General features: G+C 48.8%; 1 protein-coding gene across 4 annotated transcripts in view; it reads right to left on the reverse strand.

Annotated features, from left to right (window-relative positions):
- The window catches only part of TBC1D2 (TBC1 domain family member 2), a 44,483-nt gene that overhangs the window by 16,917 nt on the left and 11,186 nt on the right, over window positions 1-16,380 (reverse strand). For all 4 annotated transcript variants that reach the window (XM_033123655.1, XM_033123653.1, XM_033123654.1 and 1 more), the window contains exons 4-6: window positions 12,412-12,545; window positions 8,734-8,915; window positions 2,399-2,782 (exon numbers count right to left, since the gene is read on the reverse strand). In XM_033123655.1, coding sequence (XP_032979546.1) covers window positions 2,399-2,782; window positions 8,734-8,915; window positions 12,412-12,545 — 700 coding nt within the window. The remainder of the gene's footprint in view (window positions 1-2,398; window positions 2,783-8,733; window positions 8,916-12,411; window positions 12,546-16,380) is intronic.

Genomic DNA, 16,380 nt, shown 5'->3' on the forward strand with positions numbered 1-16,380 from the left:
CCATTTCCTGCCCAGAGAGGGAGGGCAGAGGTGAGCACCTCTGGAGCAGCAGTGGGCGTGGGGTGGGGGTGGCATCTGGGCAGCACCTTCCCGTTCAGCGCATTATCCTATCTCAAGTGTTCTTCTTGGCTCAGAACTGTAGGGAGGAAAAAGAGAGACCTCAAAAGAGAGAGAAGCCACACAACAGTCAACAGTGAAGTGAAGGAGGAAAACACAACCGGAGAAAAGGGACAGGAGGCAGAGAGCCTGGCTGCCTGCCTGCCTTCACAGGGATCAGGAACCCGGGAAATCTCTTTGGGGAACGCTGCGTGGAGTAGCCCATGTGCTAATGGGGAAGGCAGTGGATTGGGTGTGGGCAGACCTGTGACCCTGCCACTTGTGTTGTGTGACCCTGGACCAGTCCCTTCCCCTCTCCAGAGCTCGACTGTCCCTGCCAGAAAATGAGGGAGGGGGCTAGATCGCTGGTCTTCCCAGCTCAGATGGTCACTCTCAGACTGACAGCTTCAACAACAAGAGGGCATTTCCTTAAAGTTGGGTGTTCTCAATCACAGGGTAAGCAGGAAACGTGAACACACTCTGTCCCAAACTTGGACAGTGGATTTTTGATGGGTCTTCTATTTTTTTCTACATCAGACACCTAAGGCTAACAAATAAGGAACCCTAGTACATGCAACTCTTTCTAGCACAAAACACCTGGCCTCCGAGGATCAGCTGCAAATGTAAATTTGGTTGATATGAATCATAATCAGTCTCCTCATATCTGGGCTCACTGATAAGTTAAATTCCTGTACATGCAAATTCAGGGGCACTCTCAGTCCCCTAGGTGAGTCCAGGCTTCCAGTCAGCTTTCTGGGGCAGTCTGGAGGCACCCGGCCAGTCTGATTCTCTGACCCCCAACAGTGGATTCCAGCAGGACAGGCACAGGGAGAAGACACTCGCCAGGTGGAGGAGGGCAGGAAAGCAATCTGCTGGAGGCCATTGTCAGTGCTGTGAGGACTGAGCGCTTTCACACAACCCAGCTACATCTGCATTTCAAAGGAGTTTGTTTTCATTTTGAACTCAAATCTCCGATTGTAAGGGAAAAGGCTGAGACTGGTTATGTGGTTTTTCATGCTGAAGGAAGGGGAAGGGAACCTGGCTTTCATGTTATCTTCCTTCGTCTCCCTAATGACTGTGAGCAGGAATGGTTAGGCCGTTTTATATAAGGTGAGATAGCTTGTCTGAGGCAGTACAGCTAAAAAGAGGCAGAGCCTGGATCCAAATACAGGTCTGCCTGACTTCAGAGCGTGGCCAGTGGCCGGTGTACCACGCTGCCCATTGGTCTCTCAAAGCTGCTGGATTTCTCTTTTTGCCTTCCTCCTCCCCGTCCTCCAATAGCAGCCCTTTGGTACAGGAGCACCGGAGTTCCCATGGTTACACGTATGTATGCATGTGTGGACGCGAGTGGCAGGGCTTGGGCAGGACTGGCCCTGGCCGTATGGCTGCCTTCAGGGACGACAGTGGGACTATGAGTGCCCGTCCCGTCTCAGGCCTCGGGGGTCTGGCAGCTCCAGTCTCCACCTTCCACAGAGGACACTCTAGTCCATGGCAGGCATCACACCTAAAAGACAGCTCCTGTCCCTGTGCTGCCATTGGTACCTGGGGGGTAGGGCAGCCTTTCCCAAGTCAGAGCTACAAGCCCGGGCGACGGGAGGCAGGGATGGTAACAGTCGCTGTAAGAGACAAGGAAGCCAGAAGGTAGCAGAGCAGACAGACGACTCAGAGATGGCAGCTCTGACCCAATTCCAGTCCCCGCTCTTCTCAGCACACGACCCTGCACAACTAACTTCATTTTTCTCAGCTTCAGCATCGCCATCTGTGAAGTGGGGAGCACATAAGTGATTGCCTCACAGGGCTGGTGCGAGGATGAAATGGAATGATGCGGGTAAAGTGCCTAGAACAGTGTGTGCCGCATGGTAAACAGCCTATAAATAGTAGTAATTACGGCCGTCATTATGAGCAAGTCACAACCAGCCACAGGTTACCCGTACATGTGCAGGACTGCTGCGATGGGCTGCCTTGGAACCATGGGGACTCCCAAGGGCATCCATGTGACACTAAAGGAGCCTGACCAGGCCAGGCCACAGACCTAGCTATACGTCCAGGAGTCCGACCCCACCTTGGGTTCTTTCATCTCCAATTTGATAATCCAGAGATAACTTCTCTTTGGATACCAGCCTTCGCTATCATGAAAAGTCAAATTGCATTGGGCCTTCTGGTTAAGAAAGTGAGGAAGTCTGTAGCAATATTTCCACCAACATCTATTTCAAATACGAACATTCCTGCATTGAGGGTTACCCCTGCTTTATCTAGAAAACCTTTCGGGTCGAGAGCAGTGCCCTCCCCCAGGGGCCCGTACCTTCAGGTGCTCCATCTTCTCCTGTTGGCTCAGCAAGTCCCTGTCCGCAGCCTCTGGGGACATGGGGGGCTGCACGAAGTCCTGGGTGACCTTCTCCGACAGCATACAGATGACCTGCTGTTTGGCCTGGTTCTTGTCCATGAGCAGCTGCACATGCTGCTGCAGCTCCTGCACCTGCTGCTCCCGCAGGCTCACCGCCTGCGCCAGGCTCTCCCGCTCCTGCTCCAGGGCCTCCACCCGCCTGCCCAGCTCCGTGATCTGCCGCACTTTGTGCCGTACCAGCTCCAGCCGGTCTTTGTCCTCGGCCGCTGCCAGGTATGCACAGGATGCCCTCTTCTCCTGCTGGGCGGCCTCCAGCGCCTTGTGCAGGATCCTCACCAGCTCCTGGGCGGGACAGGGAAGCGCCTTGTGAACTCGGGGAAGGCCTGTGAGGTGAGGCCAGAGGCGAGGCACATGCTCTCACCAGGTCTCCTGACAGCCCTGAGAGGGGGCCAGCATCACCCTGAGTCATGTCACCTCAGCACCCACTTTCTCATTTTCTGTTCAAGAGTGTTTTAGCCGGACACATGGTTCCCCAGCTAAAGACTACATTTCCCAGCCAAGCTTACTGCTGGGTGTGGCCAAGTGAACCTTCTGCCTACACGAGATACAAGAAATGATGCGGGCAGCTTCCAGGTCCTACCTTTGAAACCATTATCTACATGCTCCCCTGGTCCAGTTCCCCTTCCTTCCGGCTGGGAAAAGACAAGAACTAGAGCAGCCAACTTGGGCTCACCTTCTGCCTGATGTGTTGAGGGTGGCGGAGTTGTCCCACCAGCTCAGAACCACTAACTTACCTCTGTATTCTTCCACGAGAATGTGATAGAGAAATAAACTTCCAAATTGTTTTAGGCCACAGTACTTTGAGCCTTTTTTGTTACAGCAGCTGAACTTGTACCTGATAAATGCATGTCCATTTCAGAGATGAATAAACTGAGGCTCAGTGGAGTGGAATTTAATCCCCAATCATCCCGACTCCAAAGCCTGTAGTTGGTCAGTAATGAAAGCAGGGGTGGCAGCGACGTGATGCACAGCACTGCTCTACCCTCTTACTCCTGTGGCGGGCATTACTAATTAACCTCCAAACTCCTTCCTGCTAAGCCTAGTTGAGCGGGAGAGCCTGCTGCCATCCTGAAACCAGCACCCTGGCATTCACTATCAATCGAGCTGAGGCAGCATTAGACACGAAACGCACTGGCAATCCTCATGCTAAGCCACACACAGAGTCTCTTCCAATCCGTTTGCGCCCTGCCCCGTCAGCCCACCAAGCGATGCCTGCAAGGCTGGTGCATGCAAGTGCTAGAGAGCAAGAGAACTCAATTTACTCCTTGGCGGGACACTTGATTCACATGGAAACTCAAGGTTTGCTTGGCTCCCATGCCTTCCCGACCTCCAATCTCTGCAGGACCTGTCTTGCTCCAAAGTCGGGGTGTGGATTCATTTATGGCCAGAATCAGAATATCAGAAACCAGGTGGCCCAGCGCTAGTCCCGTATGAACCTTAGACTTGGTAGGTAGGGCCTTTAGGCTACTTCTGACCTCTATGCCAGCCTTATCTGAAAAAGCATGCTTTCTGGGAGACTATTAACTGTATCTATGCCAAAGTATTTAAATAAGTGGATTAGCTGGGTAGGGTTATTTGCTAAGAACAATCCTATTTTGGAGAAGAACTACCCAAAATGACCTTATGTGAGAAGTTAACGAGAAGACTAAATTGGCATGCATCTTCTGAAGCCTTGGCACTACTGACTGTCCATCTCTAGTTGTCTCCTCCATCCATCCATCCTTTACCAAGCACCCACGCAGCTGCTAGGACCCAGACAGGGACTCGTCATTTCCCACCTTCAAACACCACAAAGGCTGGTGGAAGACAAGGTGAACCACTGTAATGGAGCGATTTATTGCGACAGAGGGAAGCAGGACTGTTTGCAGGGGCCCAGAGCAGAGAGCAATGGCTTGTGCCTGGGGTGGAGGTGGCAGAAGACCAATACCTTCTATAGCAAGGCAGAGCAGTTTAAACCGATCCATGAAGAATGAGGAGGACCAGAGATGACCAAATGGCAGGTGGCAGAGGAGGCTTGGGAGGGCTTTCTAGACAGCTGAGCTGACAGAAAGAAAGCCCCACAGGAACAAAAGAGCAGGTGAGGAGCTTGGGAGTCCTTGGGTGTGGTAGGAAGGGAGGGAAAATGGTTGCAAACCAAACCGGAATGTCTGGAATGAAGAAATCACCTCCCATGGCCCTACTGAGAGAGATTAACATTCCTGTGGCTCCAGGATAACTGAGAAGCCGAGGCCGTTTTCTGGTTCAACTGAGATTTGGAGATCACCTTGGTAACGGCCTGGTGAAATAACTTGCCTGAGGCTCAGGCTTGTTCAGACTTGCCTGAGGCTCTGAATCAGACGGGTATCTTTCCCCCAACTTTTGGAGAGTCATCTGGGAAGCCCATTACATTACATCCAGCTGTCTCCCCCTTCCCACGCCTGGCTTTCCAAATCCAAGACCAGGACACCCGTCCAGGAGGCTCTCCTCCCACCCCAGAATCCTGCCACCGGAAGAGAAAGGGAGAGAGGAATGGGGGAGAGGGATGGAGCCAGAGTAGGAAGCGGAAGATGAGGAAGGTAATGGATCATGGATTCGGAAAACCTGGAGGATGGAAGGCCCTGGTAAACCACCTGGCCCAGTCACATGGGGAGACTGAAGCCCAACAAAGGAGAAGGGAGAGGACTAAAGGGACCTGTGGATCCCCAGGGGTGGGAAACACACCATAATAGAGCGCTCCCAACTCCTGATGCAGGATCCCTCACTTCTCACTTCTCCATGATGCCTAGTTAATGAACGCTGCACTGAAACGCTTCTTTCAATTTTTTCAAAATCAGAAACATCTAAAATTCATAGCATTATTCACAACACTCAAGAGATGGAAACAACCAAGCGTCTAATGATATAAACAGATAAGATGTGGCCTGTGCACGTGCACGCTGAGGTGTCCAGCTGGAGTTGTAGGGAAGTAAGAGGCTGTACTTTGCCCCCACTGAGTTTCCTAAACAAATTACATGTCTTCAGCAAGCAATCCTGAGCTAGCGACTTTGGTTCCAGAGGGTGCCGGGCAGGGTCCTGCAGGGTTCCTCCTTCCCGGCAGCCGACAGATGGTGAACATCACCACAAACAACAGCCTTCCATCTGCTGGGGCAGACGGCCTTCCGGCAGGGTGCAGTTCTGTCAACTAGGAGAGCCTGAGTCACCTTGCCAAGCAGCCAGCTGGGACCATCTCCTGGAGTCCAAATCTCTTGTGGGGCCATCTCTGTGGGATCCTGGGATGGATAATGGTTTAATGGGTATGGGAGTCACCTTGTGGTTTAATATGACACCAGAGAGGCACAGAGAGCATGTTCCATTTTTTCTGGAGCAGTTATGGTGCTTGTGTGTGGTTCCGGGCTACATCATGAGATCAGGGAGGCAGCTGGGCTAAGACCAGAGTCCTAAACCTGGAGAAAAAGACCAGGGCCCTCTATAGCATCCAAGAGAGTTTGAGATACAAATTCTTAAAGGAGCACTAAAGCTGCTGGCAATGGCTACCTGGCTGTCTGAGCCAGGACAAGACCCCCAGGTCCCACGTCCTCCTACGGCCTCAGGCAGAAAGATGGTGCTTTCCCACCACTGAAGAGACATGGAAGGGCATCTTGCAGATGTGGGCCCAGGTAAGTCCAGGGGGCTGTTTCCCTAGCTAAGGACCTGGACTCGGAGTGTCAGATGGAACGTTGCTCTCCTGCCAGCATTTCTGAGTGCCCAGGGCACTGCTGGGCACCCCAAGGTTATGCCGGCCTCCTCTGTCCTACCTCTGGGCCAAGAGTTGGTCTCCTTTTCTCCTTCCCCTCTTTGGTTTTGGTATCTGGGTTGGAGGCAAAACCCCAGAGTTGGCAGGGCTGGAGCTCCCCCTTCCTAATGTGGAATGAAGACCTGACTTCCGCCCATCACTGCTATGCCCCGCAGGCACATTTCCTGGAGGCCCTTCTGGGCTCATGTCTGTTTCCCAGAATGCCTAAGGAGGGTTCTCCTCGGAGACCCTCGGGGGGTGGGTCGTTCCTTCTAAGGCAAGAAGGAATCAACAAGGAGGGCAAGGGATGCTAGTAATAGCCAAACATAACCAAAGCCTGTATCTTTGGGCAGCTGCTGGGGGCAGGGCACTTGGCTTTATGAATTTGGTCACAGGCCTCTCCAGGAAACATGGTTATAACACCATCTAAAGAGGAGGAAACTGAGGCTTAGACAGGTTAAGAAACTTGCTCAGGGCCAGAGTTGGGGCCTGCACCATTTTATTTAAAGACCTGTTCTCTGAGTTACCCACAAGATCGAAGTGCATTTGTGAGATGAGTCAGAGAGCATGCAAATCCACTCATATTGGGATCAAAAGCTAAACCACGAGACTTGTTCTCCCAACTATCTGTTCTAGAGCAGGTAAGGTTTGCTGGAAAGTAAACTAGTAAGAAAGTCCAGATTCTTTAAAGCTTGAACAACTTCCTCCTGACATTTTCACTCTGAGTATAGGGGAGGGTCAACCGCCTGGGCGGCCCTTACAAATCGCCAAGACCTCGCCTTCATTGATGGAAGAACGGTGCGTGCTCCAGGGCTGCAGAGCTGTTGGGGCAAACCTAAACGAAATCTCGGTCTCCGGGGGCCTCTACTTCACATGACAATTTATAATGCTTTAGAAGGAAAGGCCAAGTCAAGGGAGGCTGCCATATTTCCTAGAAACAAGGGGAAGCTATGGAGAAAGGAGAGGCGGTGTTTACATTCCAGATTTCTTTTCCTGTCCAGGTTCGGGTTTGGGACTTAAGCTGTACTGCTCCAGGGATCAGGCAGCTGCTATAATTCACCGTAATGTCCCTCTCAGCTCCAAGGAGAGTCCAGCAGCCTCATGCCAGGAACACGAAGATTTGGGGAGGAAAAGAGAGAGCTGGGCTACTAAGTGGCATCAGAGAGGACTTCACATGGCATCATAGTATATTTGGGTGTTGATTTGCTTAATGCCTCTCTGCCATGAAATATAAGAGCCTGGGCACCTAGATTACTGCAGGCACATAGTAGGCCCTCAATAAAGACATGGTGAATAAACAAATGAATTGAGCACATGTAAACGAATGAGCTTCCTCCTTAGGGAACTCTAAATACCTGCTGCTTCTTTAAATGTTAACTCCTGACCTGCCAGGAAAGAAGTCTCTGGTGTTTCCCCACATATCTGCTTGGGAGCAAGACAGGCAGAGGAGTGAAGTGACAAAAATATTATAGGGAGGGAGAGCATTTTTCTGAATTGTCTTCTCCAAAAACTGAGCAGAAAAGAAGAAATGTAGAAGGGGGAGAATATTCAGAAGAAAATAGAGTACATCCCTGAGCTCCCCAGGAGCAAGAGCCAGAAAACAAAGCAGAGATTTGGCAGCCAAAACCCAAGCACGAAAGCTTAGGTCTTCCTGTCTGTCGGAGGAAAAGGAGCCTGGGCCTTCCGTGGGGCCACCACCGGAGGCGCCAAGCATCGCCCTCGGGATTTTTAGTAATAGCTGTGCTAAGTTAATTGCTCTTATAGTACTAAAGAGAGCCTGCCACCAGTGCTGCAGCACCCTGGCATCCCTGCCATGTGACCCTACCCTCACTGCTTCATGAGGTTGCCCCGGACGCGAACACATTTCCTGTCTGGGTTGTAGGATTTTAATGATTTTCACATCTCTGTATGTGTGTGATCTGCTTTCTACAATGACCACGCAGCTCTTTCTTTTTTTTAACTGCTATAATTAACTTCTCTCTCTGTTAAGCCTTCCTCCCTGTCTCTGTCCAGTTGGGCCTGGCACAGCCGCAGGGCCACACAGATCTGCCTGCTCTCTCTGTTCTGTGACAATCCTTCAGAGATAAAGGATCCCCCAGTTATTCAGTGGCCCCTCCTAGGACCCTACACCCAGATGACCCTCCTCCAAATACTGTCCCTCTATGGGTGTGGGGTCAGATGTGTGTAATCCTCCAGGAGGAATGTGAGAGACAATTTTTAAAGTAAGTCCCCAGAGACCCTGCCATGGCGGCTTTCTGTCACCAGCTCGGGTGACAGCATGCCCCTGAGTAATCAATAGTACAGCAAGTAGGTCTCCAGAGACCCTGCAATGGTGGCTTTCTGTCAACAGTGAGTGACAGCGTGTCCCTCAGTAATCAACAGCATGGCATTTCCCACCATCCGCAGTTTGTCTGTTAAGGACCCTAGACTGGCCTTTGAGGGGTCTCCTGGAGCCTGGGGCCTCTGCCGGGCCAGAGCTTACCTTCTGAGACTTTAACTCCTTGGTGAGCACCAGAACCTGCTGCTCTAAGGCCAAAGCTTTCTCCTGGGCAGTTCGGTTCCGCGAGAGTCCTTCTGCAAAAAGCGGGCACTTGGCTTTCTGAACAAGATTGGTGGTCAGAAAGGACTTGGCTGTAGGCTTTGGCGAACCCGCTGGATCTTTCCCTGCTCAAAAAGAGAAACACAGGTTATGATCAGGGGCCTCAGCAATCCTCAAACTTGAACTTGCTACAGAAGCACTTGGAGGGCTCGGTAAAATGCAGATTGCGGGACCCTATTCTCAGAGCTCTTCATTCAACAGGCGTGGGGCGGGGCTCGTTCCTATGTGATGATGACGCAGCTTGTGCAGGGATCATACTTGGAGAACCACTGAACTAAATAAACATTCTGCTGTGCTGGCCAGATCATGCAGCCCATCATTTAAACTGTGCCCGTCTCCTAGTCTAAGATCCCAGCCTGCATGGGCTACCTCGTACTACCCCGCTGGCCTGCTGGGTGGCCATCCCCTCGGGCCAAGCCCTGGACAGGATGTCTTGTATCTTATTTTAGGATTCCACTTCTACCCTCTAAGCCATTTCTAAGATCTGTCTGTCGATAGGAGCATGGAATAGCTATACTCTGCATTCTTGCCATAAAGTGACGCAAACCCTTATTTGATTCTTATTATAAGCTAAGTTAGGAGACTTATTTCAAAGCTGCATGGTCCTTTTATTTCCTCTAGAGCGAAGGCCCAAAGGTCAAATCCAGCTTGCAACCTGCTTTTGTAAATAAAGTTTTACTGGGACACAGTCACGCCCATTCATGTGTGCACTGTGTGTGTTGCTTTCACTCCTTAAGGGCACAATTGAGTACATGCAACAGAGACCATATGACCTTGCAACGCCTCAGATGTTTACTGTCTTGCTCTTTACAGAAAATTGCACACCAGTGCTAAATTTTATTCTTAAATCAAATCAAATGCCAGAGGCACTCATCCAGGCCACCTTTTCCTGCCCTGCCCCCATCCTTTACTTTAGGGCTCTGCCATCAGCCTGCATTCAGGGACATTTAATGGCTTGATAACATATGATCAAAGGACCTTGAGAATCTTATTTACGTGATACATACACATCGTGTCTGTTGTGCGGCCTGGCAGGAGAAATTCTCCTCAGCCTTCAGTGCCAGACAAAGCTTTGCTTCTTTCAGGAAAATATGTGTTCAGTCTTATGGACACGGGAAGTAATCTAATCATTTGCATTTCCCGGGAAGTAATCTAATCATTTGCATTTCCCTCTTTGCCTTGGCTGCGACAAGCTCAGAACCACATCTGCTGCCTACCCTTAGCTACTCTGCCGATCTTACTAGATTTCTTAACCCAAATTTACTCATTTCCTCTTTTCCAGATATGTACTTTAATAAGCTATCCCCAAGCTTTTGGGACTCAGGTGTTAAAAATAAGGATGTGTATGGGATCTCAGGGGAGGGGACAGGCAGTGCTTGGAGGACGAGCCAAAAGACTTAGCATCTGTCTTCTTGGGACCAGGCTGAGGGCCAGCCAAAACGGTCTTGAACAGATAAAAGAACTGGTCTAGTGGGTGACAGGAACCAGAAACTCCTTGGCATTGTTGGATGAAAGACCAGCATGGTCTTGTTACAGATTTAAAAGAAATCGGGTTGCTCGGAGAACAAAACAGCCCACAGAGGAATACAATGCCTCTTTCTCCTTTCTGCCACAGGGTCTAGGAGAGCAGGAGGCTCTCTGCAGCCCAGCTGCCCTCGGATAACACTGCCATCCACCAACCCTGAGGACAGGCAGGGTAGGGATCACTGTGCCCATTTGACAGCTGGAGAAAACCAGGCCTGGGACAGCTGTTTTCAATCAGTGCCCTAGGATTTCGAGGAAGTACCTCCACGGCTGGCTGTGAGGACAGAGGGTAGGGGTGGGGGGGGCCAAGGGGAACCCAGACTCCCATCCCTGACTCAACTCAGCTTTGAATTGCTTTGTATATTAGATTTCATTTATGGCATGCAAGTCTCGTGGCAATAAAGATGCAGTTTTAAAAATCACTGATTTAGAAAATGAGGCTTCAGGTAGTAGTATGGGCCTGAATCCTAGCTCTGCCACTCACTGTGTGGCTGTGGGCGAGCCACTCCACTTTTCTGTCCTTGGTTCCCTCATTTATTAAATAAGAATAACAACAGTATCTACCGCTCACTCACGTTGTTAGAAGGATTAAACAGGTTAACGCAGATAAAGTGCTGAGTGCACAAGGAAGAAACTTGAAAAGGTTCTGCTAAGTGAAAGATCTAGTTATAAAGGACCACATGTAGTATGATTCCATTTATATGAACTACACAGAATAGGCAAATCTACAGAGACAGAAAGTACAATAGTCGTTGCCTAGAGCTAAAGGGAGGTGGAAATTGGGACTGATGGCTGAGGTTATGTAGGGTTTCTTCTGGGGTAATAAAAATGTTCTGTAATTAACTATGGTGATGGTTGCACAACTCTGTGAATGTACTCATAGCCACTGAATTGTAGAGTTCAAATGGGTGAATTGTATGGTATGTGCACTATATCTTAATAAAACGGTTAGTTCCCTTCCCCCCAACCCCCTCCCAAAAAAAGTGCTTAGAGTAGCCCTGGCACAAAGTTAACTGCTACATACAGAGGGTGCCAAAGAAATGTACACACATTTTAAGAAAGGAAAAATCTGTATTAAAATTGTAATACTCAAAAGATGAATACAAGTCACGTTTGACGTCTGCAATGACAAGAGGTGCTCAAAGTGGTTGCCGTCAGCGTCCAGGCACTTCTGATTGCGGTGAACTGCTGCGTGAGCAACACTGACCCAAGTGTTAACATCGCTTAAGATGTGTATACGTTTTTTTGGCAACCCCGGTGTAAGTGCTCGTTTCATTATTACTATTGATTCGACACAGCACTGATCTTCTCTTAGACTGTTCGTTCTGCCCTGCGGGGCCCCACCAAGCACTGCTACAAAGGGACGCTTTTTCCAGTCACTTCTACACCGCCCAGGGATCCTCTCTGCCCTAAGAAAACTCCACAGTGCTGCCTTAGCCAGCTTTCTCCCAACTGTTTCTACGTTAAAATGCGTTCTAAGGGTGCCAATGCCAATTTCAAGGAAGCCAAAAGCCCGCCAATGTGTGGGTCACTCACATGAAAGAAATAATAAAGTGCTGTGTCACGGCTAAGATGGTGCCTAAAGGTCACCTGCCTTGCTTGTTCAGGCAGATGTGATTTTAATCACCCCAGAAGGCATTTTTATATCATTTCCTTATAAAGTGAAAAAAAAGAAAGTGAGTTTCTAAAAGATTTTCTTTTATCACTTCCAGAATCATTGTTAAGCGTTTCAGTTCGGGAAGGTGAAACGAGTCCTGGAGATGGATGGTGGTGCTGGTTGCAGAAGGATGTGAATGTACTTAATGCCACTGAACTGTACACCTAAAATTGGTTAAAAGGGTAAAATTTATGTTATGTGTATTTTACTACAATAACAATAATAAAAAAGAATCATTGCTACTAGATCCATAGAAACCCAGGAGGAGTGACCTGGGGAGTTTCATCAGTGACACACAGAAGTACGAGTGCTGGTTTTCTGGGGGGAGGAGGGCACTGAGTCAGTCTCTGAAGGCAGCAGAGACCTGGGTAGAGGCTCACCTGGGGCGCTGGGCTCAGGGGGCGAGGGCTGCTCCTCGCTCTGAGGCTCCCCACTCAGTGGAGAATCTGCCCTTGGAGGTCCGTGGCCTGTTCCCTGGGGCTGCCTGTTGCCCCGGATGTTGTACATTGTGTTTCTGAAGGAAAACAGAAGAGCATGAGGCTGACAGCCCTGCCATTCTGCCCCTCTGCCCACCCCGCTGCCACTGCTAGAGCCACGCTGCATCCCTAGCCCCGGTCATGCCCTGATCAGTCTGCCAGACTCCAGGCACCTGGCACGATACATGCCCCCAGGACCTGGGATCCCCTTCACTCTTCTCCTTTTCATCACACTTGTCACTTTCCACACACAACATTGCTTATAAACCAAATGAGCCTTACGCCCCTGCCCCCAATCCTGCTGCTGGAGTATAAGCTCCTCGAGGGCAGGGATGTTTGTCTGGTTTGTTTACTGAAGTACTTTGAATGCCTAGAACAGCGCCAGAAATACAGAGGGCCCTTACTATGTATATGTTGAATGAATGTTGAATGGACTTGGCAAACTAACTTTCCTGAAACCTGTATCTGGTCTTGTAAAAAATTACCTGGCTCAAAAATCATTATATTCATTTCAGGTATACAACATATCTATTCATATATATTGTGAAATGAACACCACAGTAAGTCTAGTTGACATATGTCACCACACATACTGTGTTTTCCTGAAAATAAGACCGGACAATCAGCTCTAATGCATTTTTTGGAGCAAAAATTAATATAAGACTCGGTATTATATTACATTATATTACATTACATTATATTATACCTGGTCTCATATGATAGTAAAATAAGACCGGGTCTTATATTAATTTTTGCTCCAATAGATTGTCTGGTTACATCTTATTTTTGGGGAAACAAGGTAGTTACAATTTGTGTGTGTGAGTGATCGGGGATCAACTGTTGATCCCAAAAACCTATGGCCTTGGTTGCAAAGGAGGGAAGAAAATAAGGTTTCGGACTCATACAAAGTATAGAGTTGAAATTGAAATTTTACATGAAGCTGGGACTCCTGAAAATCCATACCCTCTGTGAAGAGGTGAGTTCGAAAAACATGCTTGCTGGCAAAATTAACACAAGGAAATTCTAGGTGAAGGCTCTGGAAGTTCAAACAAATTTTTGTAACATCTTTGTTTGGTTTTATCAGGGTACTAGTTGCCTAATACAATGAATTTGGAAGTGTTCTTTCCCTTTTTTTGAGGGCAGGGGGAAGAGTTTGTAAAGAATTGGCATTAATTTTTCTTTAAATGTTTGGTAGAATTCACCAGGGAAGTTATCTGTTTCTAGGTTGGTTTTCTGTGTGTGTGCAGTTTTTTTTGTTACTAATTCAATCTTTTTTACATGTTATGGTCTATGCAGATTCTCTATTTTTTGAGTCAGTTTCAGTAATTTGAGTCTTTCTAGGAATTTGTCCATTTCATCTAAATTATCTAATTTGTTGGCATATTATTGTTCGCAGAATTCCCTTATAATCCTTATCATTTATTTAAGATTCGGAGCATGTCCCCTCTTTTGTTCTCGACTTTAGTAACTGAGGCTTATGTCTTTTCTTGGTCTGTCTAGCTAAAGCTTTGTCCATTTTGTTGATGTTTACAAAAAACCATCATTTGATCTAAAACTTATCTTTAAAAGAAAATCCAGTCTTTTGGTATAGTTGGGTCCAAAATAGGCTGACTGATGGAGGGAAAAATTAATCAGTTAAATTAAGAACAGAAAAGAAATTAGAACTCAGCACTCCCAATACTTGACCTTGAAATTTGGTCTCTAATTCCTTTTGCTTCATATAAGGTCTTATTATAAGGAGCCCCAATTCCTTGGACTAGTCACTTACCCTTCCTAGTTCTTACTTTCCCTATCCAAAAATAAAAGGGTGGTGGTCATATCAAAAAGCATAATGAGGGGTACTATTTACTGAGTACACTTTGTGTTGGGGCCTGTGCTGAGACCCATTACGTGTATCTCCAAACCACAAGCCACATGACTTGGAGAGGACCCGGGGACACATCCCTGCAGCCAAAGGAACTGGCAGGTGGGATGACCATCACTGCTGCCCACACGTCCCCTGGTGCAGGAGCTGCAGCCTCCCCAACATTTCCAGGAGCTTACAAGTCATCCCTGGGATGTGGGAGGGTATGGAAACCCCAACTTCAGGGCCGTAAAGGGCTTTCTAAGCGCCAGCCCACACCTCCCCTGGGTGTGGGGAGCTCACTAACTATGAGCACAGCTCAGGTGGCCACTACCCAGCCAAACTATTTTGCTTGGAAGAGGCATCTCCATTTCATAAATGTATTGACTTGGCTTGGAGTGATTCATAGGTCATTTCTGTGTAGGTTTAGCTCCAGGTCTGAAAGGCCTGGTCAGCATGAGGGTAGTGGTCATAAAGACTTGTTCTGGAAGGAAAACCTTGGGAGAGCCATTTATCCTCTCTGAGCCTGGGTTTCCTCGTGTGCACTGGGAACACACCTCGTGTGAACCTATTCACAACAAACAACGACTGGGCCCTCCATGGGCCAGGCTCTAAACTACACACTAGTAATTCAACTCATTTAATCCTCACACACATGCATTCAATGCACTAAATCCTCACAACAGCCAATGAAGTACTATTATCGCTGCTATTGGACACAGAGAACTAAGGTTCAGAAAGGGTAAGTAACCAAAGCCACAGAGCTGGTAAGTGGTGGGGCTGAGCCTCAGACCTGGGCTGCCTCCATGGCTTGAGAACTCCACTGTTACGACATCACTTCAGTGTTGTCCAGACAACTCAACGAGAGCAGAAAGCACCCAGTACAGAGCTCTGGAAGCTCCTTCCTCCCTTCCCCAGAGTATGACATGGGCTCGTAGCAGACCCAACTGCACGTTCCAAGACCAGCCAGGGGAAGGGAGTACAGGAGACAAGGGCACCCCTGATCTTACTGGGGCTCTCAGCAGCCCAGGGAACTCGCAATGTTGGCTTGCGTTTTCTGTGGGTTATTGCAAATGTCAGGAGGGAGGTAACTGACTGATCCTCTGAAACTTCCTTCCTTTCTTGGTCTCTGCCCATTCTCTGTTCCACTTTTGCTGTTTGTGGCCTTTATCAGCCATGAACCTGGCTTAATCTTGGTGAGACCACCCAGGTCCAGTGTGTCCTGGCCGGATGGCTGGACTTCCCCGGCCGCCTCTCGCTCCCAATGCACCCAGTTCCCTTCAGCTCCTCCCACGGAAAGATCCCCAACAGGGCACCCTCGTTGTCCACTCACTGTGGGGCTTGACCATGCCCCACTTCCCCCAAGTCTCTCTCTCTCTAGCTCAGGTCTCTCTCCTGAGCTCTAGGCCCCTCCATCCAAATGCCTGGTGGGTAGTTCTACTCCCAAAGGCCCTTAAAAGACACTCACCGTCTTTCTCCTAAAACCTGCTTCTGTCCTGGGTCCACCATCACTATCCTCCAGGTTACCCAAGCAAATTCAAACAATGAAGCCGACAGAGGGAACTGCTATGCCTGAGTCACACAGAGCCAGGGGTCTCTACTCCAACCAAATCCAGTAAACAATCTATTCTGCTTTCTAAGAGGTCCCACTTTGTCTGAAGTCCACACAGAAAACTAGCAACCAAACAGGATCAGTACTGAGTATAGTCTGGATTCCGAAAAGCTTCCATTTCTTCAGTAAGAGCAACAATAGTAGCTCCAAGTAATATTTATTAAGTGCTTGCCCACGACCACGCGCAGTTCTAAAGCAGTTTGCCTGCATTAACCCATCTAACCCCTGCACTAATTTTGTAAGACAAGCGCTGTTGTATTTTGCACTCACTAACAATTTAAGTGAAACACAGAGAAATCAAACAACTTGCCAAGGGCAGCACAGCCCATGACTGGTGGAGCCAGGATATAAGTCTAGACAGTTTGGTTCCAAAGCCCAGGCCATATGGCTATCTTCTTAGAAACGATTTAAAACAAGG

The sequence above is a fragment of the Rhinolophus ferrumequinum genome, chromosome 12 (genome assembly GCF_004115265.2).
Source record: "Rhinolophus ferrumequinum isolate MPI-CBG mRhiFer1 chromosome 12, mRhiFer1_v1.p, whole genome shotgun sequence".
NCBI lineage: Eukaryota > Metazoa > Chordata > Mammalia > Chiroptera > Rhinolophidae > Rhinolophus > Rhinolophus ferrumequinum.